Below are 26,571 nucleotides of genomic sequence, written 5' to 3' on the forward strand. Positions count from 1 at the left end.
TCTTAGAGCTCACCAAGCTTATAGCCAATTTTGGCTTCTTAATTAACCATATGCATATAAGCACTTAAATTAAATGACAGTTTTTTTTTTTTTAAAGAATTGATGTGCAGTGAAATGTTAACACTGACATCATTCTGCTGCCTTTTGAAGGGCCCGAAGGCAGTGCCCGGCCAGGGCACGACTACTCTGGATGCCCAAAGGTGATACAGGTGTGAGAACCTTCCCACTTCAGTTGAGTTCTCCTTATTGACTGCACCCTTGCCATGATATTTTGCATCCACTGTTCAAATTCTCCAGCTTTTATGTTTTAAGAAAAATAAGAAATGTCATCCCCAAGACACGCTGTAGCACGGGGCATTCAGAAACAACAAATCCAGCAGCACATCCTTTTTCAGTGGTTGACCCCAATTAGGTGAGTCAGTTCAAACCAAATAAGAGGGCAGGGAAGGATATTCAGGGCAAAAAAATAATTGTCAGCTGATGCTGAAATGACTTTTTCTCTAACTAGGCCTCTGATTATTAGAGCCCACAGAGAAATTACTTGCAATTTTACCGGTGTCAGCCAGGGTCAGGGTCCAAGTTAAAAACTGGGCACAGAATTGTTCAGGATGGTTCCTCATAGTACATGGAAAGCTTTGACCTGTGAGCCCGTGCCTGGGTCTTAACTGAGATTTGATGGCTAACCGCCATCGAAACCACCTCCAAACTTTAGGGACTAGACTATGAGTCTGTAACTGATTTGATTGGTGGCAGTAACAGACATTACATTTTGGAGAATTATGGTAATCTTGGGCATTTTTCTTTTTCTAGTATCCAAATACAGAGAGTCCAAGGACAGGCATAAATAAGGAATCACAAATGAAAATTATGTTGCATCATCTACTAAAACTCCATGCTCCCGGAATGAGGAAAATTGTTAGAGTGTTCATTAAAAATGTTTTACAACACTGTGGGAGTGAGAATGGGAAAAAGAGCAGACTGCTTTCTGAATCACAATGTGAATTGAGGTACACCACCTCTGAATTCATTAGACACGTAGTGTAGGTGACACATCGGTGGTTACGAGCCTCGTTTTACTTATATTATACCTGTGCAGATTACTGAAGCCGGTTTTGACTGAGAATTCATGTGCAGGTGTCAAAAAAAAAAAACAAAAACAAACAACCAAAACCAAACATTGACTGTAATTAGAAACAGAAATGTACTGATTGACGAAAGAACTTAGAACCAAACATGCGCATAAACAATTTGAGTCTCAGCAAACTTGGCATTTTGTAATCCTGTTAGCAATTCAGTTTTTAATCCAAGTAAGTACTTAAAATACAAGCATATCTTGACTCTGCAATTTCTGAGGCTGGATTCCAAGAGAATGACAATTTATCCTCCTAGAAGACCTTTCAGGCTGAAAGGAATCATGAGAGCTTTCCAAAGACTAATGTATAAAATCCGCCAAGCTACATCCATTCTGTGATTCTTTCACAGATCGTCAATTCACTGAGCAACCTTGTATGGGTACCTACTATGTGCTAAGCTCTGGGAATGCAGTTCTGTAAGGTCAGTCTTGCTCACAAAAAGGTATAGTCCCGTTAGGCAGATGTAGTAGTCACCCACAGAGTTTAGTTTTGATTTTAACTTATGTTCCCTTCAAAACCTCCCTGAGCACTTTTCTTTGAGTTAAGGAACTAAGGGTGACTGTCAAATTATGGGAAGAAAGATGACACCTCAACCTAGCGACCTAACCTGGTATGGAAGCCAGGCCAGCAGCATCAGTGCCACAGGCAGCTTGTTAGAAATGTCAATTTTAGGGCTCCATCTCAGACCTACTAACTCAGAAACTTTGTGGTTCAACAAGCCTTCCAGGTGATTCTGCAAGCTCAAGTTTGAGAACCATTACCTTTTTTTTTTTTTTAAAGATTTTATTTATTTGACAGAGACAGCCAGCGAGAGAGGGAACACAAGCAGGGGGAGTGGGAGAGGAAGAAGCAGGCTCCTAGTGGAGGAGCCTGATGTGGGGGTCGATCCCAGAATGCCGGGATCACGCCCTGAGCCGAAGGCAGACGCTTAACGACTGTGCCACCCAGGCGCCCCTGAGAACCATTACCTTGGATGCTTAAAAGTTGATCTTTAACTGCAGAAGCATACATGTATCAGCTTAATAAGGCATCTCATAGCTCTTGAGTGAGTGATGGGTGGGAAATGGGTTAGGTCTCTGGGAGTGAGGATGCATGTCCCTGAATAGGCTGAGAGTGATGGGTGTCCCCAGATGTGGTGAAGAAAATGGGAACCTTTCTATACTGTGAGCTGCGCTAGGGCGTGCCTCTTGGTCCAAGGAAGGAACGGTACCATGCAGACTGATGAACTCATCCAATCACTAAACCTCTTTGTTCTCTACCTGGTGTCAGTAAGAGAAACTTCTTTCACTTCTTCACATATGCCAAGCTCCTTTCCACATCAGGATTTTCTCCTCCTGCTGCTCTTTTGTCTGAAATGCCTTTCATTCCCCTTTCACCACCAAACTACTCTTTTTTTTTAATTTTAATGTTTTTTTATTATATTATGTTAGTCACCACCAAACTACTCTTAACTACTCACTCTTCTTGTCTCAACTTAAACGTCACTTTCTCAGTTAATCCTTCCTTGATCCTTCATAATGTCAAATATGTTTATAGCACACTGTGCCTCTTCTTAGTAGTACTTATAATTAAGGAGTGGTTATAATTAAGTATTTAATATTTGTCTCTTCCAGGAGATCTTAAGTTCCATGACAGTAAGGACTTTGTCCAATTCTTAATAAATATTTGTTGAACGAATGGGGATTTTTCCTTTTTTTTTTTAGAAACTGTTTATTTTCTGTCAATCTTATTTCCCTTTTGTTTGCCTTTGTGAACCAGCAGCTTAAGACCACTCAGTGGTTGCTCCTACCCATTCGGTGGCCTGAGCAGTGAGAGCTGCGGACCAGTCTTCAGTGGCCGGCTGAGCTCCAGCCCTTAGTAGGGAACTGCTGACAAGGCACGGAGGGCCCCTGCTCGCCTCAGACCAGTCTGCGACCTCAGGTTGAATAGCAGTGAATCTAGGAGCTGGACAGTCCATTCACCCTAAAATTCCTCCTTGGTCACAACCTTCTCAGCAGCGGCCTGCTCTTCCTTTTCACTCTCTTCAGGACCTCTGTAGAAGTAGACATCAGGCATGACCTCCTACGAGCATTCACGGGAAATGGTGCTATGCACGCGCAGAACTTCCCGGGCCAGCGTCTGCCACAGCAGACCCACTGAGTGAGCTCCCTTGTTGTTGCGAGGGATGGCAATGGCCACGCAGCACAAGGGAGAGTCTGTGTTACACAGAGCAATGGTAAGCAGGTTAATAAAAGATGCCTCCGTGAGAGGCTGCTGATCAGCCCTGGGATGCAGAGCCACCAAGAAGTCTTGGCTCCCACAAGGCTGCCTGGATCCGGTTAGTGAAGCTTCCAGCAATAGAAGTGGTTCCCGGAGCAGCAGCAAACTTCAGCACAGCTCACTGGCCAGTATTCCTGGGTGATACGACACTGACATCAGCTGACTTTCAATGGCCACAATGGCATGAGCTGCCAGCAGAAGCTTCTCTCAGGTTCTCTTCAGATTTGTGATGTAGATACCATCACTTTTCCTTTTGTAGATGTTCTGTTCCATTTGGAAGTCATGATTGATGCCACGTAAGTGGGTTCCTGCTACAAGGAATTTGAGGGCATCCTCCTCCTTCATTTGCAAGGGATCAAGGACTCTGGACATGGTGAAAGTTTCCCTTTAAGTTACGATGGGAACGCAAAACAACACTGCACGGACCCCTCCCCAGGTAGTGCAGAAAGGCTGAATGGGGATTTATTAAACAGTACATTTTATGGAACTCACATGAGTGTTAAAGAACCATGTTTCCTAAGGCCTGGCCTGGGAGCTAAACTGGTTCAGGACACATCAGCAGTGGTTCCTGGATTCCCCTTTTCTTATATTTTTAGATATTTCTATTCTCTACTTCCTCATCTGACTGATCTAGTGAAAGAGAGGGCATCTTAACCAATAGCAGTAGAAAAATTTTTAAAAAATGACTAAGATTTGTTTGGGCACTCAATATGAGGCCACTGTGCTACAGGCTTGACACACAGCCAGTCTTCAAGTGTCCAATCGTGGAATCATTTTCAAGGTGAAGAGAGGCTCAGAGATGTTACATACTATGACCAAGGACCACAGAGTGGTACAAGTAACGTATACACCTAGGGTTTATACCTAACTTCAAACTCTATGCTTTGAAAATAGGAGGAGAAAGATAATAATCTTAAGAGAAGTAATAAACAGACAGTTAAATACTACTTAAGAGCAACAAAATATATGTAAAATGTCTTAATATTGAGCATATATTAGGTGTTCAATAAATACTATTATGAACTACCATAACCATCAACATCACGGTCATCATCCTTAGTATTGAAAATTCTCATAAATATTATACTTCTAGAGCCTAAAACTCACATCTGAACAGACTCTAGACATACTTTATTTGATATAGCTAAGTTTGGAGAAATTCTCTCACAGAAAAAAAAAAAAATGACCCAAAAGGAAATTTATGAACTGAGCCTCTTCAAAACTGCATGTAGACTCCAATGATCTGAAAATTACTACTGAGGTCTACTGCTTTACATTTCTTATTTCCCAGTGAATTAGTTTTGAGACTTGGAAATCACATATGCTTGTGAAAGTTGTTTTCCAGACTCGAAACTGGAATTAAGCACATACAAGCCTTTTGGTATTATAATGTCCCAAATTTCTAAGGCACTTAGGTCTAGTTCTTTTACTTGGCATTTCTTAGTTTTCCCTCACATAAGTACCCAGATAAACCAACTTTTAAGGTGCTGGCCAGCTTTCACCGACTCTGGCGTCACTGCTGGAAGAACAAGGCAGGAACAAAGCTGCAGCAGGGAGAAGCTGTGGTAGGAGTGGAGAGCCATCCAATTAGTTATTCTTTATGGGAGAACACTGAGGCATGAATTGCAAGAGAAAACAAACCTGTCCTCCCTCTTGCTAAATGTGGTCACCAAAATGGTGAGGATGGCCTACAGGGTTTCTGAGTGAGAGCATGGTAAGGAGAGAGAACCTTTGGAAATGCTACTGAGGTAAAGGTTCATGAGACCAATGCTCAAGAGCATAGAGTAATTGCTGTTCTGTGGGGAATCAACAAGAAGGACCATATGACAAAAACTGAATGCTAATGACCAATCTCTTCTACACCTTCTCCAAATTCAGTATATATTTAAATTCAAATCTAAAATCATACATGAGTGCCTACTATGGACCCGGCCCTATACATGTGGCTTTCATATATATTAATTCTTTTACCCTATTAATAACAAAGTCTATTGACTATACATTTACATTATCATAACATTAACACTTAGCATTAAAAATGGATAAGGGAGTTCCATTTTGGTAATGGTGGAAGACTTGGCCACATTCTCACTTCCATGAGAAGAACAGGAATAGCTGGACAAACATGAGGAAAAAAATAAAAAAACCAAAAAAAACACCCCTGTTTGAAGGCATTGGAAAACTAAAGGAGCCAGAACTGAAGGGACCAAGAATGATTCTGAAAAGTAGATAAGCACATTGAATTGAGCCTAATACTCTGTGGCACTCTTCTCTGCAAGTCTTTTGCTAATTCATGAGTGGCACAGAACCATATGCTACCAAAAAAGAAAAAGAAAAAAAAAAAAAGCAGAGCTTAAAGGCTAAGAGGCTTGGAGACTGAGAAGAGATTTTGACATTCTCATAGGATTGGTAAGATAGAAATTAGAGTCCATGGTCTGCTAAGAAAGAAGGGTCTGAGTAAACAACTCAGATTTACAGTTAGGAATACAGAAAGGCTACATTCCAGGAGTAAGGATAAATTCCAAATAGACTATCCCTTACAACAACTAAAACCCAGCTTCCAGTCATTTAACTCTAAGACTAGAATAAATCAATATGACCCTAATCTGCCTGTCAGAAAGCAAAGTAAATCCTCTCTGGAAAAAAATAACATCAGCCTGAGAGTATTTCTACAATTTTCAAGCACTATGTCTAGCATTCAATCAATGCATACCAGGAGACAGGACCAAAGGACTGAAAACAAAGTGGAAAATCAAACAATTTTAATTGATTCAGAGCTAATCAAGATATTTACATTATTAGACATGGTTCTCAAAATAACTGCAATTAATATGTTCAAGAAAAAGATGAGAAGATGGAGAATTTCACCACAGAAGTACAATCTCAGGTAAATCAAATGGACACACTAAAACTGAAAATCACCATAACTAAAATTAGGAGCTCAATAAATGGGTTTGATAGAAGACTGGACACAGCTGAAGGCAAGATTAGTACACTGGAAGACAAAGCATTCAAAAATAACCAAACTGAATCACCGGTTAAATTAAAAAAACTAAAAAAAAAAAAAAAAAAAAAAAAAAAAAAAAAGAAAAAAAAAAAGAAAAAAGAAAAAAGCAGCACAGAACAGAGAGCAAGAAACATGTACCGGTACAAAAAGATCTAATATTTTTGCATCGGGTACCAAAAGTAAAGTTAGAAAATGGGATAAAAACAATATTTGAAGAGATAATGGCTGAGAATGTTCCAAAATTGATGAAAAACAGATTTAAGAAACTACAAACCCTTACCCAGTTTTAAACACAGCAACACATGCACACATGCACACACACAGGCACACTGTACTGAAACTGCTGGAAACCAAAGACAGAGAAATTTTAAAGCAATCGAAGACAAAAAGATACATAATCTTCAAAGGAGTAACTAAACAGACTTTGGTGAAAACACTGAAAGCCAGAAAACAATGGATGAATTTTTTAAAATGTTAAAAGAAGAAAAAGATCTGATAACTATATACCCAGAGAAGATATTCTCAAAAAGATGATAAAATTTTTAAAAACTTATAAATTCATAAAAACTGAGAGGATTTGTTACATTATAAGAAATACTAGGGAAATTATTAAGGGTAAAAGGAATAATATTCCAGACAGAAGCAAAGATATTCAAAAAGAAATAATGAACAACAGAAACAGCTAAAATAAACAAATAGTGGGGCACCTGGGTGGTTCAGTAGGTTGAGCGTCTGCCTCTTGGTTTCGGATCAGGTCATGATCTCAGGGTCATAAGACTAAGCCCCATGTCGGGCTCTGCACTCAGCTTGGACTTTGCTCAAGATTCTTTCCCTCTCCCTCCCCCCTCCTGCTCCCCCTCTGCTCTCTCTCTTAAATAAATAAATAAATAAATAAATAAATAAATAAATAAATAAAATCTTAAAAAGAACCCCAAATAGTTACCACATAAAACAATAATTATACTGTACTTTACAGCTCAAAACATGTATATTTAAAATACACAAAAACATAGCCTAAAAAGTAGGAGGGATTAAATGTAGTTAAAGTATTCCAAGTTCTATGCATTATTTAGGAAATGATAAAAGTACTAATTTATTTTGAAATACAATAAATCAGGAATGTATATTATAATCTTTTGAGTAATAAAGGTACCTAAAAGGAGAATAGAAGAATGCAAAACAAACTCACAGAGGTAAAAAAAAAATTTTTAAATCATACAAAATTCTTGACTAATACACTTTAAAAAGAAGAAGGGAGAGAAAAATTAACATAGAATGGGTGGAAAAGTAGGAAATGGAGAATAACTTAGAGGTTTAAACCAAATTATATCTGCAGTATCATTAAATGTAAACAGACTAAATACTACAATTAAAATACAGATTGACTGGATATCAAAACAAAACCAAATCTAATTATATGTCTCTTACAAAAGACACACTTTATTATTTTTTTATTTTTTTTAAAGATTTTATTTATTCAACAGAGAGACAGCCAGCGAGAGAGGGAACACAAGCAGGGGGAGTGGGAGAGGAAGAAGCAGGCTCATAGCGGAGGAGCCTGATGTGGGGCTTGATCCCATAACGCTGGGATCACTCCCTGAGCCGAAGGCAGACGCTTAACCACTGTGCCACCCAGGCGCCCCAAAAGACACACTTTAAATATAAGGATCCAGAAATATTAAGCAAAAGAAAAATTAAGCAAAAGAAAGATGGTATAGCTATATCAATATCAGACAGAGTAGACTTTGAAGCAGTACTCATTACTAGGAATAAAGTGGTGATGATAAAAGGCTCAATCTCACAGGAATTCATGACATTCCTAAATTTTTGTGAACCTAGTAACAAGCTGCAAAATATATCAAGCCAAAACTGACAAGGCTAAAAGGAGAAATGAATAAATCCACAATCATAGGAAGCTATTTTAACGTTAACCAAAATGGGATAAGTCTATAACCAAAAACAGAAAGATAAAAGGAAAGTCTCCCATCATTTGGAAATGAAACAACACACTTCTAAATAATCCACAGATCAAAGCAGTTTCAAAGAAAATAAAAAAACAAACAAATATTGAACTGAATGAAATGCAAGCACAACATATCAAAATATATAGGATACAGTTAAAGCAGAGCTGGAGGGAAATTTATAGCATTAAATGCTTCCATTAGAAAAAAAGAAAGTCCCAAATACAAAATCTAAACTCCTACTTTAAGAAACTAAAAAAACAACCAAAACCCAAACAAAAACAGAAAAACCACAAAGCAAGCAGAAGAAAGGAAATAATAAAGAACAGAAATCAATAAAATTGGAGACAGAAAAACAATAGAGAATATTAATAAAACAAAATGGCTTGTTATTTGAAAAGATCAATAAAATTGACAAAGCTCCAACAAGACTGACAAAGTAAAAAAGAAAGAGACAAATTACAAATATCAAGAATGAAACAAAGGATGATACTACAACAGACTCTGCAGTTCAATAAGAGAATATCCTATCAAGAGAACAATAAGGAAATGCTACAAACAACTCCGCACATAAATTTGACAACTTAAATGGACAACTCCCAGAAAAGTGAAAGCTACCGCAATTCACACAATATGAGATAACTGGTATATTCTTCTAATTATTAAGGACATCGAATTTATAATTAAAAACCATCCAAAAAAGAAATATCTAAGCCTAGATAGTTTCTCTGGAGAATTCTACCACGTTTAAAGAAGTAACACCAGTTATATACAATTTCTTCCAGAAAAAGAAGAGGTAAAACTTCCCTTCCCATTCGATGAAGCCAGTTAACCCTGGTACCAGACTCAATGAGAGTACAAAACAAAAGAAAACAAAATGAAACTACTGGCCAATATCTCTCATGAACGTAGATGCAAAAATTCTTATCAAAATATTAGCAAATGAAATTAAGTAATATATGAAAAGAATTATATACCATGACTAAGTCCAATGGTTGAAAAGCCATAAATGTAATCTAACATGTTAAAAGGCTAGAAAAGGACAATCACATGATCATATCAGTTGAAGCAGTAAAATCATTTGATAAGACTCAACATCCATTAATGATAAAACCCCCCAGAAAACTAGAAATTAAGGACAATTTCCTCAACTTGATAAATACATCTACAGAAAAACCTATGGCCAATATCACACTCAATGGGGGAAAGACCAAATTCTTTTCTCTTAAGATTAAGAACAAATCAAGAATATTTGCTCTCACCATTGCTGTTCAACATAGTACTGGAAATTCTAGCTGGTGCAATAAGGCAAGAAAAGGAAATAAAAGGTCTAACAGATAGAAAAAGAAGAAATAAAGCTTATGTTCACACAAAAACCTGTAGATAATTATTTATAGCAGCTGTATTTGTAACAGCCTGAAACTCAAAACAACTAAAATGTCCCTTAATAGGTAAATCATTAAATAAATTGTGGTGCATCCACACCATGGAATATTATTCAGCAATAAATAGGAATGAACTATTGATACCTACAATAGCTTGGGTGGATCTCAAGGTCATCACATTGTGTGAAAAAAGCCAATCTCACAGGTCACATAGTTCCCCATTTATTTGATTCCATTTAGAGAGTATTCTAGAAACGACAGGATTATAGCGATGGAAAACAGATGAGTGATTGCCAGGGGTTGGGGACGGAGAAAAGAAAGGTGTGTACAAGGGAATAGCATGAGGAATACCTTTGTGGTGATGAAGTAGTTCTGTATCTTGATTGCAGCAGTGGTCACATGTGTGGTAAAATTGGCAAAGAATTATACACACCTTGTACCAATGTCAAATTATTGGTTTTCATGTTGTACTATAATTATGTTGATGTAACTATTGGAAAAAAGTTGGTGAAGAGTACAAGGATTTCTCTGTACTATATTTGCAACTTCCTGTGACTTTATAAAAAGTTCAAATTAAAGAGTTAAAAATAATTATAACTATATAAAATATGACTATATATAATAACTATAAGCATATGGTTATGAAAAAAGGAAACAAAAATACATGAAGTCATGTTGGCAAGAAATGGTCAACCAAATTAAAAAAAAAATCTACTAAATGGAGAAGTAAGAGCCTTTTGGAATTTTCCACCCGACTTCAATTCATTCTTAGGTGATTAATAGTACTGTTAATGGTAGAATGATATAAATACCTAGATACTAGCAGTATGTAATATTAACTTAAATGATGTTTATTAACTGACAGATGCTGTTTTTTGTTTATATATGTATAGTATACTAATACATTAATACTTAATGTATGTGTGTGTGTGTGTGTGTGTGTGTGTGTATACAAACATACATACATACAGTTAAATTCTTTTAACAGTCTTACGTAAGGTAGGCACTATGCTTATGTTCACTTTAGAGGTGAGGAAACTAAGCCAGCGAGAAGGAGGAAATCAGTAGAGAAAGTGGCATGAGAATATCCGGTTAGGCTTTGCTCTAAGGACGGGTATGGCTCAGGCCCAGACCACCTACTGACCTTTATATAGAAAATCCACTGCATTTGCTTTGAAGAGAATATTCCTCCTAGCTTTGTGCTCAGAGATCTTAGCAATTTGGAAAGTGCGGAGCTGAGTAATGGCCAAGTTTGAGGGAATCCAGAGTGCTTGCTCAGGATTAATTAAAAGTCTGTGTAAAATTATGTCTCTTGAATTCTATTTCTGGATGGGTTCATATCAATCCTCAGTCAGCTCTCCAGAAGGGAGGGTATTCCACAGCATATAAATATTAAAACATCTCTTTGAGATGTTGGATATTTATGAGTACTAACATTCAAACTATCTTTTACTGCCCTTTCTCATCCCACTGATTATTTATTGTTTGAAAAGATAAATATAGGAAAGCAATTGACCTAACAATGGCCTATTCCTGATTACACATTGCATTAAACACAGAAATTATAAAGAGGGCACTTTGAAATCTGTCTTTAACATCAGCAAAGGCTGTGTAATGAAAAGGTATGTGGCTTAGCCTAATAGGTTAACGCAAACCACAGGTCACCAGAGGCCTGGAGTAAGTGTGGTAGATCAACACAAATCTAGCACTACGACAGAGAAGGGGGTCGAAGCCCACGGATTCTGATGTGTCCTTGTACCTCCGTAGCCTTGAATAGGGTGCTTTGCACATGATAGGCTTCTAATATCCTTTTAATGGAACGAATGAACGAATGAACGAACGAGGGACAGGATGTCTGGCAGGTAAGGAGCAACACGCATGCTTTTTGCACATGCTTAGTGGCTTCCACCATTTTTTACTGTAATCTACAGCGACCGGTGCATTTTGCATCATGTTCCAGTACTCAGCTACATATACACATTCTGTATCTGTGCACATATGTACATTTTACATACACACAGAACCTAATGAAACATCTACATAATTCTTATACTTACTATAATCTAGGTCATGATCTTTTCTACCTTATTTTCTTAAAAAAATGTTGATCGAGCTCACTACACTGATTTCAAGATGTACTTATAGGTTACAACCTGCAGTTTGAAAAAACCTAGCTTGGTGGAAGCTCATGCGTGTGTTTTGGAATCATATCTGGGTCAGAATCCTGGCTGTGATCACTTATGACTTGGGGCACCATAGGTAAGTTTCTTAATTTTTCTGAGCTTCCTGTTTCTCATAGGTTATCTACATTTGTCACCCTGGAAGCTGACAACTTAGGCAGACACAAGTCTAGCATAATCCCAAAAGTAGGGCTCTCGGAAGATACAAAAGGAAAAAAAAAATTAATGAGAACATCGACTTTTAATAGATTCCTACTCTACAGGATTTGTTACCTTTCTAAAGCACAAATCTGAACATGGCATCCCCATTTCAAGGGTTCCCTGTTGCTCTTGAACTATACACTAATTGTTTTATCTTAGCTGATATGGCCTTTCAGAGTATGGGTTATGTTGACCTTCATTTCTTGCCTCCAGCTGGCCTAATTTCTGTACCACACTCCAGATCTTCTGTTATATGCAGCTCCTACTGTAAATGCACCAGGCTTTCTCTTTGGGTCTTTGCACATGCTCTTCTGCCTGCTCAATTAATTTTTGCTTGTTCTTTAGCTCAGAATATAGATTCCTTCAAAGAGCCCTGTTTGACCACCCAGATCTGCATTCAGTGCCCCTGTCAGGAGCTCCTACAGCGTCTTTGGCTTACCCTTATCACAGCATGCCACCGTTAATATTCCAAAATATCAGCTGCACCCCTTGTATTGTTCTATTCTCTTTGTGGTATTTATATGTCTAAAGAAATTCTGCACGCTCCTTCCCACCTCCTCTTTGTAAACTGGATAAGTTAGATAAATATACCATAAGGATCAGGTTATTTGTTTGAAAAACAGTCCAGTCAGTTCTTAAATGACAGCTTTAAGAAATCAGAGTAAACCTTTGGCAAACATACCTTAAACATGTCCACCTACTACCAGCAGGGCTGAAGATGGCAAGGGGGTGGAGGTCTTGCAGATGAATGGTCACTAAGTACCAACCCTTTTGTCTAGCTCATGTATAATAGAGGAGAAGGTTATCTACATTTGTCACCCCTGGAAGCTGACAACTTAGGCAGACACAAGTCTAGCATAATCCCAAGAGTAGGGCTCTCAGAAGATGGAAAAGAAAAAAATTAATGAGAACATCAAGTTTTAAAGAGTGGGGATGGAAGAAAGTAGAGTTAATGGTATATCAGTTATTATTAGCACTTATCTGGTCATAGAGATTGTTTCATTAAGATATTTCTCATTATTGTTTAAAAGTCATTTAAAAATTGATGGTAATATGTTCTAAGGAAAAAGAAAACCCGACTTCTTTGTTCAACTGATGAATTTTAACTCTCTATGGAAATGGCATTTATCACTGGGATTCCCAGACTGAAATGAGATCACTTTGGCTCTGTTTGTAGAAACTAAAAACACATCTCCAAGTCATCTACTGTATTCACTGCTCAACTCCCTACACACAGCCTTGCAAAGCTGTGAGTCAGACGTGAGAGCAGAAAGCCATTAAACTGAAGTAAAAATAAAAGGAAAAATCACTAGAGAGAGACTGGGGACACAAACCAACAGTGGCATGAACTGTGCATGACAGAGTCGTGCCTCAGTGAGGTGTCAAATCTCTGAAATCAAGGAACTAGCTATCAATTATCCTGCATTGCCCAAATAGCACAAGATATTTTCACACCCAGCTGTTCACACCTGGCTAGGAAGATTTCCTGTTAACACTTTTTCTATCCTTCATCACCCTTATCTAGAATTTTCCAAAACATTAGAATTTTCCAAAACATACTTTTCAGAGGTTGTGAATACTAAGACTGTATGTTCCCCACCTGCTTTACTTAAGTGATAGAAGTTACTCAGACTGAAATATTTCTGTCTCAGCTATAAAAGAGGGTCTACATAATAAGGATAGCCTCCCACAGGAAGTTAATAATATATTTGAACAGAGTGCTATGTAGCATTAATCTATAACTTTTGCATTATTAATGGCAGTGAAAAAGAAAAATAAAAGAAGACAAGTCATCTAGAGGTGATCTGTTTGTGGTGGGTGCCATAGGATGGCCCCTTCAAGCTACTTGCAACTCCTTTCTCCCTTGTCTTTGTTTACTAATGATGAAATACTATTCCCCAATAGCCTCTTGCACCTAGAAGAGACTTTTAAATACAGTTTTTGCCAGTGAGAAGCTGTTGGGGGCTTCTGGGAGATTTTTTTCAAAGGGATGGACTTGACTGGCATATTCTATTGGCTATTTGTCTCTTTCTCCTTGGAAAGTGGACATGAAGCCTAGAGTTGGAGTCATGATGTAACATGAGAAAGCAGTCTAACTACTGGGGAAAGCAGAGGTGAAAAATGAAAAGAGGTCACTTAATGAGGCCCAAATCACCTAAATTCTTTAAAGGGTGAGACAAATATATCAGTTGTGATTTTGGCTATTTATAGCCAAACAGGATATGGCTTGACACACAATTGTTAATGTCAGCTCTTCTGGAACTCACAGAAATTGGGATAGTTCATCCTATGGACTATGCACGAGCTCAAGCCCGAACCAAATGGAGATTCAAGGGGCAGGAAGACAGCGTTAGTTCTAATGACAAGCTTAGGGACATCTAATGAGGTAGGAATGGTTTTTAACCAGCAACTGACAAAGTAGGTAAATGTGTAATAACTGTGCTCTTCACATATGCAGATGATATGACTGATATAAAGGAATCTGAACTGTTTTCTAGTTTTCATGCCTTTTAAACCCTCATTTTCTTTTCTGTTTCTACTTTCTAATTCTTATGATTGAAATACACCAGCAAGAGTTTGGCTGGAATTAGGAATTAACCATCAACCATGTGACCTGAAACAGAATCTAACAGGTTCCCTAACCCATGACTTTAAGGGTCAGCAGCTAAGTAAAATCAATAGCCTTCCTAAATAGCTATATTTAGTTCAATAACTTTCTTCACATATAGCCCAATAATATATAATATTGTTCAATAATAGTCTAATGACCTTCTTAAATAGTTATAGTCAGTATTTATTGAACCAGGCACAGGGATAATTCCATTTATTCTACAAACAATCCATAGGAAATAGGGCATTTCTCCCTATTTTACAGTGAGGAAACTGAGGCTTTTAAAAATTAATATATTTGAGCCAACTACCTAGAAAGACTAATCCACAATTTCAAGTCTTTCCCAAGTTAAATGCATATGCAATTTCATAATTTTTATATGTCTTTTATATAACTCTATTCTAATGGAACACATTATACTATAATTATTGTTTATGAGGTATTTTTCGCTGTTAGACTGAGTTCTTTGAGGGTAAGGATAGTTTCTGAACTTCTTTGTATGATCTGTGGATTACAACTCAATGGAGGTTTCCTACAACATTGGTGAATACCTGTTGGGAGTCAAGGCTTCTTAACATGGATACTGAGGAGCTATGTGCTGTTGGCCACATTAATTTCACAGCTATTGTATGTAAGTCAGTAAGTATTTGATATGCAGATATTAAGTGCCTAGGATTATACTGGACCACAGAAAATCTTATTTTGCATAATTAAGTCTAAATGGACACATTATTTGTGAATATCTGGAAGAGAAAAAGGCTGCAGGATTCACCAAGGACAAGTAACTCCCTTTCTTCTTAGGGTTACTGGATTGGTAAATCAAGGGTTTCTCACAAACACAGTGTACCTTAATATCACTAAAGTATTTGACAAAGTCTTCCACAGTGTTCATAGATGAACTAGAGAATGCACACTAAATAATAGTAGACTGGATTAATAGTAAACTGAACATCCCAAAGAGTGTTGATTAATGGAGGTCTTGAGTGATGAGTTGCAGGGCTTATACTTGACATTGATCAACGATCTTATCAATGACATGGATGAGTCCATAATGATTAAATATGAGGATGGTATAAACTTAGGAAGGATAGCTAATATATTAGAGGACAAAAATCAATACTTTAAAATATCTTTATTGGCTACAACCATGGACTAAACCTAACAAGCAAATATTTAACTCAAAGAGAATATCCTACGTTTAAAGAAATAGTTGTAAAAATATAGGATCTTGCACAATATATTTGGGAATATTTGGCTTGATAGCAACTCAAAAATAGATAGCAACAAAATAGAACTTTTAGTGAAAAAGTGCAATATACACCAATAATGACAGCTGATATAAAAATTAAGGCAGCATTAATAAGTATAATGAATTAAGATCAAAAGATGCAAGAGTCCCACTCATTTTCTATGCTTTTTTTTCACACTATATCTGAACTATGGTATCCAGTTCTCCATGCCGTGCAACAGAAGGCAATCATAAACTCAATAGACTTGAACATATTCAGAATATGGCTACCAAGAAGGCTACAGGTATGGGCTATAATTTAAATGACTAGGACTGCTAGAGGAGTTTATACTAAATAAATGATTATACTTCTCAAGGTTATGTGCTTGTTTTCTTCATCCTTATAAGGCCATGTCTAAACATACAGCCTGGAACCTATTTGGAGTTCAGTCAACATTTGTTAATGAAGGTGGTCATAGCAATCACCTCAAGTAACGGAAGGAAGGGCTACTAATGAGGCTTAGATTCTTTGTCCAGGTAGGTCAATCCAGGATCTATAGTAAATGGTACATGGAGACAGCATTTGGGTGGATACAAACTGAGCACCTCTATGCCAGTTAGAGTAATCTGAAAATAAAAAGGATGTCTCACGAATTCTTGTCACTGTAAGTATGACAACATGGGTTAAATGACATCCTGTGAGGGATTTTGTGGAGAAGATGCCTCTATGGATGGGATGTGAGAGTTGACCCCCTAAAGTCCCATTCAACTCTAAGATTCTGTCAAATGATTCATTCATTCATTCATTCATTCATTCATTCATTCATTCATTCCAAAAATGTTTATTGAGTACAGACTGCTCTAGGAACTGAAGAGATAATGGTGAACAAAAGCATGCAAGGTCCCTATCCCTGTGGAGCCTGAAGTGGAAACCAGTGGTCTCTAAAACAGGCTGTGTGCACATTTAAGGGGAGAAAGAAAATAGAACTATTATTCACAGCTTAAAATGTCTCATTCTTTTATTAACTTCTATATTTTACAATATGATCTATATTGCATATAATATCATTAGTAAGGTAAGTAAGTGTATGTCACTTAGACTCAAAGGCACATATTTTGGGGAGTTAACACCCAAAAGCATTTTCGTGGTTAGGGTATGTGACCAAATATACTTGGCAACTTCTAGTAAAGAATGTCAAGTAATCATGTGAATGAATGCAAAACTGCAGCCATGTCAAGTACCACACACACCTTCTATTCCCCCTAGTTGTGACTGTTCCAAGCTCACTCAAACACAAAGCCTTCACGTTCTTATGCCGTGGGAGCCCTTTAGTTGCTGGTGTTGCAGTGACAAACGAGCACATTCTACCCTAAGTAGCTGTGAGGCATTTGGAGACAGGACTTAACCCCTGCTATATTCAAATCATCAAAGAACCAGCACCATGAGACTCCAGGCCTATGATTCTGTCATAGTGACAGGGATTGGTTTTAGCCACCATCATTTACAGAGGAATCCTTTATAAGCCAGGTTTTTCTCAGGAAGGTTGAAGATTCAGGGCCAAGCCTTGAGAAGCTGGGAGGTGAGAGGCAGAAGTTAGTAGCCACTGTGGGCCACACATGTGACATAGTGATACATGAACAAATAGAGATTTCTTCTATATAGAAATACCAAAAAATGGGGGCGCCTGGGTGGCACAGCGGTTAAGCGTCTGCCTTCGGTTCAGGGCGTGATCCCGGTGTTCTGGGATCGAGCCCCACATCAGGCTCCTCCACTATGAGCCTGCTTCTCCCTCTCCCACTCCCCCTGCTTGTGTTCCCTCTCTTGCTGGCTGTCTCTATCTCTGTCAAATAAATAAATAAAATCTTTAAAAAAAGAAATACCAAAAAATGCAAAATGCAAAGTTGTATTTAACCATTATAACATGTAAGGCTGTTAATGATAATCCTCCTTTAGCAAATAAGGAGGCGAGGATAAATTGCCATTTAAAGGTAGGCTCAAGTCCAGGATTTTGTGTCCCATTAGTGGGCCCTTCCTTCCCCACTCCTGCCGCACATCTCAGGATGAAGTCCAAACTCCCCATCAAGGCTGGCCAAAGCTGTATATCAACCGCTTTTTGCCCAGTCCTTGGAAACCCTCCTATTTTTCTCTCTTGCCATTTACTCTCTCACTCAGGTTTCTATTTTACTGAGCTTCTTGTAGTTCCTCTAACACACCATGCTTTCTCTCACCCCGATGCCATTCTCTGCGCCTCCCACCCCCCAAGCTCCAGCTGTCCCAGGCACCCTCTGCTTCCCATATAGAGCACTTTTCACACTGTGTTCTCATCATGTGTTTGTATCTTTGTAGCCCCCCAGTGGTCTGTAAGCTCCAGAGAAAGGTCCCCATCTTTCTCCTCGTTCCCCGATGAACTCTGCACTGAACTCACGTCCAGGCACTCAGTAGATTCAATAAATGTTTGTTAAATTATATGCATGAAGATGAAAAAATGGCATCTCAGAAAAGTTAACTTACTGGAAGTCATGCACTAATATCTGTAAGAAGACTGAACCCAAGTCAGCCTCATTCCAAAGTTCAAGATTTAACCCGCTGTTAGAGCCAAATGCATGCCAATCCACCTATCTGGGTACTAGCTCCCTTAGCTAGGAAATGAGAGTATGGGTCTATATAATGGTGTAGTGTAAGGAAAAGAAGATTGTATAACATAAAAGGAATCTAGAATAAAGTCCTTACTCCATGCTATGTGATGCTGGGCAAGTGACTCAAACTTCTCTGGGCCTCAGTTTCTGTAATAATATGAAAAGGTTATTCTGGATGGTCTTTGAATTCTTTTGTTAACTCTGAAACACCGTTGACCCTTGAACAACACTGGCTGGAGCTGCACAGAGCCACTTGTACACAGATTTTTTTTTTTGATAAATACAGCACAGTACTATAAATGTATTTTCTCTTCCTAATGATTGTCCTAACATTTTTTCTGTAGCTTACTTTATTGTAAGAATACAGTTTATAATACATATAAAATACAAAATATGTGTTAATTGTTTATGTTTTTGGTAAGGCTTCTTGGTCAACGGTAGACTACTAGTAGTTAAGTTTTTAGGGAGTCAAAAGTTACATGCAGATTTTCGACGCATGGAGGAGGTGGGGTCAGTGCTCCTCACCCCTGTACTGTTCAAGGGTCAACTGTACTATTCTGTAAGGAACTTCAAAGTTGCAACCTCTTCCATCCTGTAACAACAACGCTCTCTTTATCACCAAGCTTGCTAAGTTCTTACCGCTTTATCAATTCTCACATCACAATTTCCCTCCACTCCTATCTAGCTACTGAAATTGTTCTCTCTATATTAATTGAAGACCTCTTAGTGGCTATATCCTAAATCCTCTTTTTAGTTCTCTTTCTTTTCTTTTTTTTTTTTTTAAGATTTTATTTATTTATTTGACAGAGAGAGACAGCCAACGAGAGAGGGAACACAAGCAGGGGGAGTGGGAGAGGAAGAAGCAGGCTCCCAGCGGAGGAGCCTGATGCGGGGCTCGATCCCAGAACACCGGGATCACGCCCTGAGCTGAAGGCAGACGCTTAACGACTGAGCCACCCAGGCGCCCCTTTAGTTCTCTTTCTAATGACCTCCCTGAAGTATTTGAAAGCCTCACCTCTGTGGTCTCTGCGAAACATCTTTCTCTTAGTTTTAAATTAAAGTTTTTTGGCTATTTCTAATTTTTCCTGTATCCAATGCCACTCTTATTCCAGGCCCTTCCCATCTTTCAATACTGTAATCATATCTTAATTTGTCTTAAGTCTAACCATCTTCCTCTTTGTCTGCCATCAAACTGGCAGAGCTATTTTCCCCAAATACAAAACTATCAGCTCATTCCCCAATTATGACACTTTTTTTTTTAAAGATTTTATTTATTTATTTGACAGAGATAGAGACAGCCAGCGAGAGAGGGAACACAAGCAGGGGGAGTGGGAGAGGAAGAAGCAGGCTCATAGCGGAGGAGCCTGACGTGGGGCTCGATCCCATAACGCCGGGATCACGCCCTGAGCCGAAGGCAGACGCTTAACCGCTGTGCCACCCAGGCGCCCCCCCAATTATGACACTTTGATGGCTCCCAGTGCCCATGGGATTAGCCATTATATAAATAAATAGCAATTGCAAACATCTTCCATTCATCCTCTGGAGCCCAGGGTAGACACCATGATTTGACTATAACTTCAGAACCCTTCCTAGCACCGATTTCCAGACAGCTACTACCAATCAATATAGGTGAACATAAGATAGAACCTTTTCATTCATAATATGGCTCTAACCTGCTTTCCAGACACATTTCCTATTCCTAGTTTTTTCTTTCCCATCCACACTCTATGTTCTGGATGCTTCAGAGCTTCCCTAACATGGCATGCTGTTTCAGCCCACTTTATCCTTATCTATGCTAATTATTCTGTAAGGAAAACAATTTTTCTACCAGATCTGGTCACTATTTTCTAACCCTTCTCGAGCCAGTCCAAATGCTGCTTCCTTTTGAAGATCCTTCCTGACGAGCAGAGTTAGAAAAGCTTCATTTTCTTCTGTTTACATTATATTGCAATGATCAGTTTCCATATGTGTTGATCCCCTTCTAACTAGAATACAACTTTCTTTGGACTGGGGCCACTTCTTAATGATCTTTGTCTCTTCCCTAGAACTTACTACAGTAGCTAGAACACCGTAGGTGCCAAAGAAGTGTTTGCTGAATGAAAGACCAAACAGATGACAAAATGAATGACATGCCTCTAATTGTACATAAGGTAGGTTTGGAACTCACAGTTCCTGCTTATAGACACTGTGTGAGATATGCCCTCAGCAACACTCCTCCTAGACTCACCTGGGTTCAGGCATACCAGGAGAGTTGAGAATTTCATGATAAAGGACAGGAATAATAATAACAACAATGATGATGATGGAGCGCTTATTGTGTGCCGAGACAAAAACTGCTCATTTTAAGAGTTAAAGAAGAAGGAGCAGAACAAGCTTCAGATATAATGAAAGAGAAGAACAGAATAAAGGTAATTCTGATACAGTCATACTTTGATCTATTATCCAAATATATGACAAGGGACTAAAACTCCACTGAAGACAGAGCTTTAGATCACTTATTAATACAGTGGGGTCAGAGACAGAGGAAAGACTATCACTTATATACATCTGTCTGGGCTGGGGAGTAAATAACATTTTTTTATATCATTCTATACTGGCTACAGTGAACATTATCTGAAGAAATTTCTTTACTGGGCAAATCTACATGGGTGAAAGTTAGCTTAGGATAGAGTCTCCTCATGTTCCAAAGAATAACCATAGGATCTGGAAAAACAAAATAAGCGTTAGGTGACAAAAATTTGGAAAGTGACAGGGCTGATTATTGTATGCTCCTTTTAGAGGCTTACAGTGCATGTTAGCATACTGGAGATATGAAGACTCTAGTAAGAAAACCTGCTCGGTGGGGCATAACCCAGAATTCTCCATATGCATTTGGCCAGTGAACTTTTTTTTTAATAGAATGCATTGTGTTTATTTCCATGGAATTACTACAGGGAAATACTGGCTTTGGGGGTTCATAGAAATAGTCCCTCTGTGCTGGGATTCTAGCAGCAGGCACGTGCAAAGGGGATTGCTCTGAAGACCTGTCTGATTTAGGGAAAATAAGATTGGCTTTGGTCTGGGCCAGAAGAAACTCATGAGTGGTATTATCATTTACATGATAAAAATTCAACCCTAGCTGAATGAAGGCTTAGAAGAAAAGGCCAACTCTTAATCAGTCGTTTGAATTAACAGTTTAGTTATTGGGGCCGTCTCACACAGTCATAGGAATTTATATTTTCATTTTATCCCAAAGAAAAACTTGACCATCTTTCTTTAATACTATCAACCTGGAAGCTTGACAGTAAGGATTAAAAATTGCTCCTTCCTTCCCACTTGGTTATTGGAAAGGCTCTGAAAGGTAATCAGTCTTGTGAAGCTACACTTTACAGTCTGCATAAAAATGCCATGATTTCCCTTCCTCTCCCCAACCTAATTGAAAGTGCATAATATCACCCAGCTGGGGAAATGTAAACGGTAAACATACGCAATATATCATGCTATCGCACAAAAGCTGGTTACTAATAGGAACTGGGTGGTTGTCAGGACCAAAAGAAATCTGGAAAACAAGTCTTTTTTTCATCTAGAATGAGAGCTCTTTGTGTCTGCCACCCTTCCCCCTCAACTCCTCCCTCCAGAATTCAAGCTACAGCCAGATTAAGCCAAGGTCAGTCAACTCATTCCTTGTGTGCGTAATTCCAGGGGTCACCTAACAATGTATATTGACTAAAACTCTCTTATAGCAGCCTTTCAAGAGCTGAGACATTTTATTTGTGGCAGGAGGTGGGGATGAAATCATTTTGTTCCCTACCTACTTCAATTGTACTGACAGATGGTCTTATTATCTCTTTCCTTAGCTGCTAAGCCTAAAGATCCTCGGCCTTGTCACCTCTTATCTTTCTCTACTTCATCAAACTCCTATTGCCACGATTATCTCCTTTTCTACTTCTGATCATCCATGAACATCTATACAGGATCACATTTTCCTTGAGTGCAAAATCCCAACCTTGCTTTTCAAGGTCCTCTGCACCTGTGCAGCCCTCTGTAATTCCAGCTCCATTATACCTACGTAGAAGCCACCATTCTCTGACTCCTTAGCTCCCAGTGTCATGACATCTTCAATAAGTCTTTCGCAGCAGGACTCGGAGGAGAAAGGACAATACCCTTTCAAAGTTTTCATCATTAGTTCTCTGCCACAATATCCTTTCAAAAACTGCTCCCTGTTGCACCATGACTTCAATGACTACCATTCATTCATGCCACCTTATAACTGGCCATTTTGTTTTATTTTTGATGGCTGACACCTTATGGGTCGGTCAAAGCCTAGCTATTACCAAGGGAACTATCTCATTTCAGCTTTAATAGATTAAAGGATATATTTTTATTGGCTTCAGCAGGAGAGATGACTTGAAACTTACCGAATTAAAACCATATTTGTCTTTCAATAAGTTATATTACCTGTCAGCTGGCACCGGTGGATGATATGGTTTGTTGACCTTGGCATAGAGCCCCTCTAAGTGGTCTCTCTCCGGAGACAGTGGACGGCCATCCCGATGGTAACCCAGTGGTCCAGCCCGAGGTGGCGATGGTGACCTATAGACACTTGCTGATGCACATGGTTCCCGGAAGTGGTTCACTCTGGCATAGTTAGGGTCCATTTCATCATCATCCATATCATGCAGTGATCCAATTGCACCAGTAGCATATTCAATAAGACCTCTTGCCTGCTTTTCCCTTAGCTCCTGATGTTTTGCTCCAATCCTGAAAAAAATGCAGAACAGTAGCAGAGACATATGTGAATTTTATGTGGTAATACAACAGACTGTCCTGAATCTATGTTGATTTCTCCTAGTCAGTCACTTAGCTGTTACTCTCCCGTTAACCCAAGATCGCGCCATATAGAGATGCCAACGGCATATCTGTGGTGTTAATTTTATATCTCTGACCTTTATTTGTTATGGGGTCTTGACTCTCATAGCAATGGAGTAGGTATTTTGACATCTTGCCCACCGATGACTGTGCTGACTGCAGAGTCAGGGGCTGACTTTCATTAATGTTCCCTTCCTACAAACGGATGTGCCCGTGGGAACATCTGTGGTGTGATAATACGGAAGTCTTCCTTGGGAGAGATGCATGTTAAAGAGCCCATCAGAATCACACTCTTTGGCTATGATTTCACTATTTGGTATCCTAGAGTTCTAGTGTATTCTTTTAAATGAAAGAGCTTGCAAAAATTGATTTAAATATGAAAAAGAAATACAGAGGCTTTCTGGTCTCTGAAAGCAGTGGGATCCGAGGTAATTTATGAGAGACTCTAAGTTTTTTGGTTACACAAATGGGGATCATTGTGCCTCATTATATAGGGGCTAGGGACAGAGTAAAATAGTGAAGAAATTAATAGGCTCCTGACAGAGATGAATTGGCACATATAAGTGAATTAAACATTACTGGCAGAACTCCACGGCGCTCAAGCCTTAAGTGATATTACAAAATGCTAGTGCTAATCAGTGTACTGTGTAGACTGCTGGGAATGGGAGCAGGAAAATACACCTACATGGATTCCAAATCCATCTGAATTTTAAGAATTTGACATTTAATCTGGAAAGTGTTAGATCAGCTCTCCTAAATTCTCAGTTATGTGTTAAAATGGAAAGGTCACTGTGGCATCTTATTGGACAATGGTGATGCGATGGTGTCAGGAGGTGTTCCGTGCTAATGAGGAAAGAAGGTAACCTTACATCACTGGGCAAACAGGGTGCATTATGTATGCACCATGAGAGAAGCCAGGTGATGCTGGCTCAGGCAGCGAAAGGAAGAACTCAGGAGAGGGTGGGGACAAGCCTGAATCCTGGGCTCTGAGAATACAAGAGGGCCGTGGGCTGGAAGTGAAAGACCTGCACATCCCTGGACACATTTATAGAAAGCTTGGATGAATTAAAAAGAAAAAAACACTGAACTCTCTCAGTACCTTCTCCTCTTCAAGCAAAAACACCTGTTTTTGCACAGGGCAGCTAGCTTTATTTTACAGAACATCAAACTCTTTGTAAAAATCTTTAAAAGCCATCATCTTTATCTTTCAAGGTATTTTCTCTTTTGGCAGAATGGTGTTTTTTTTTTTTTTTTTTTTTTTTTTTTTTTTTTTAGTGGAGAGAAGGGAAGAGGGGGGAAAAAAGCATGAAGAAGAAGGTATAGGATAAAAAATCCAGCATCTATCCCCAAGTCACAACAGATGAAAATAAATGCCAGGATACATTATTGCATATCTCTTTGACTAAGTCAAATCATGTACCCTACACATAAGCAATTAGAATTTATATTTTTGTAAAGAGGAGCTAGGGGATTTTGAATGAAGATGAAAGGGAGATTACACGGTAGGGTACCTGTTAAGAAGGCCTGCCTGTCCCCTTTCGGTGCATGTTAGTCCTAGATTCATGGATGTTTGTTTTGAATAATTTTTTATAAAGAAGATAACTTGCTCTCTTCTGCAACAAAACAGTCCTTTCAGGGACAGTGCAGACCGGATTATCAGAGAACGCTCGCTGCACTACGATGATAGGGATGGATTTCCATTGCAAAGAGAGCATAGGACATCAATAAAGTCAGGGGGTGGAATTCTGTGTCATTACTATGCCTCCTCAGTGCGATGCCTTCATGAGAAATCATTGAGCAGAAAGATGAACATCTCGTGGCTGCTGCATAAAGCTACACTTGTGCATTAATGAAAGAAGAAAACACCGAGCCTGGTTTTTTAAAAGTCGCAGAAACAGAACACCGGTAGCTGCGCGCCCGATCTCATCACATCTCTGTCTTAGAGGTTTTCTCATTAATTAGGCTTGCTGGGTATGTAAAGATTCTCAGATGAAAAGTACTCCACGTATGCAAAGCAGTATTTTATCTTGTATTTTTTTCTTTCTAAAACAAAACTAAATTTCTCCTTGATCCTCTCTGCACCACTGAGTGCTTCAGTAACTAATTTCATATTAATCACTCAGTAGGTGAAACAGTAATTTCTCTGAACCGTCATTATTATGCTATATATCAGGGTCTCTCCATGTGGGGGAGGACAAGGCAATCGGAAAAGGGGTGTATGGAGGCAAAAGAGACTCTTTCCGGAGAGAAATGTCAAGGAAATAGATTTTTTTGTTTTGTTTTTGGTAGCTCTGACCTCTTTCTGCCCCAATTCAGTGTGAGAATTCTAATTGTTTAGAGGCCTTTCCACTTCGAGGTCTTCTTATCACTGGGAACTCAACCTGTTAAAGTATCTATTTTTTCAAAATAGCTCTTGATAATATATCTTTTTTATTGGATGGTACCACCAGCTTCCCCATTCTCCCCAGCACAGTGTTTCTGAATTGTTTACATTTCTTCTCTCTCTTTCCTTACAAAAGCACTGTGGTTTCTTTTTTCCCATTATAACTCTTGGATATCCTCTTTTATTTCCATTTCTTTAGACAAACTCTAGTATTCAGGTTTTATATTGCCCAGCGGTGCACTGTCCAATACGGTGGCCACTAGCCACATGATGCTGTATACATTTAAATTAGAATTAATTACAGTTAAATAAAATGTAAAATTCAGCTTCTCAGTGTCACAAATGACATTTCAAATGCTCAATAGCTACACGTGGCTTGTGATTTAGTGGTCACTATATCAGACAATGCAGATATAGACTAATTCTATCATTACAGAAAGTTCTATTGGACAGTGCTGGCTTAGACTATTCTAATATTTTTTGGTATGTCACCTTGTGCCACCTTAATCTATACCTTAAAAGGCTGCTGGATAATCTTCCCCAAAGAACATTTATATCATCTCTCTGTCAGATCAAGGATCTCTAACAAGAGATTATAGTAAATGATGGGGTAAGAGTATGGTTACTGTACTTCCTCCTTTAAACTCTAAATGTACAAACAACTGAGGAATTGGGAAGACAAAATTCCACCTACAATGGAATTAGAAAATAACCATGAATCTTACACCATGCAAAGAA

The 26,571-nt window shown here is 38.6% G+C and overlaps 1 protein-coding gene across 6 annotated transcripts in view; it reads right to left on the reverse strand.

The window, feature by feature from the left end:
- Positions 1-26,571, reverse strand: part of PARD3B (par-3 family cell polarity regulator beta) — a 978,033-nt gene that overhangs the window by 133,170 nt on the left and 818,292 nt on the right. For all 6 annotated transcript variants that reach the window (XM_040641719.1, XM_008687551.2, XM_040641729.1 and 3 more), the window contains one exon: positions 23,040-23,342. In XM_040641719.1, coding sequence (XP_040497653.1) covers positions 23,040-23,342 — 303 coding nt within the window. The remainder of the gene's footprint in view (positions 1-23,039; positions 23,343-26,571) is intronic.

Source organism: Ursus maritimus, unplaced genomic scaffold, assembly GCF_017311325.1.
Source record: "Ursus maritimus isolate PB19 unplaced genomic scaffold, ASM1731132v1 scaffold_1, whole genome shotgun sequence".
Classification (NCBI taxonomy): Eukaryota; Metazoa; Chordata; class Mammalia; order Carnivora; family Ursidae; genus Ursus; species Ursus maritimus.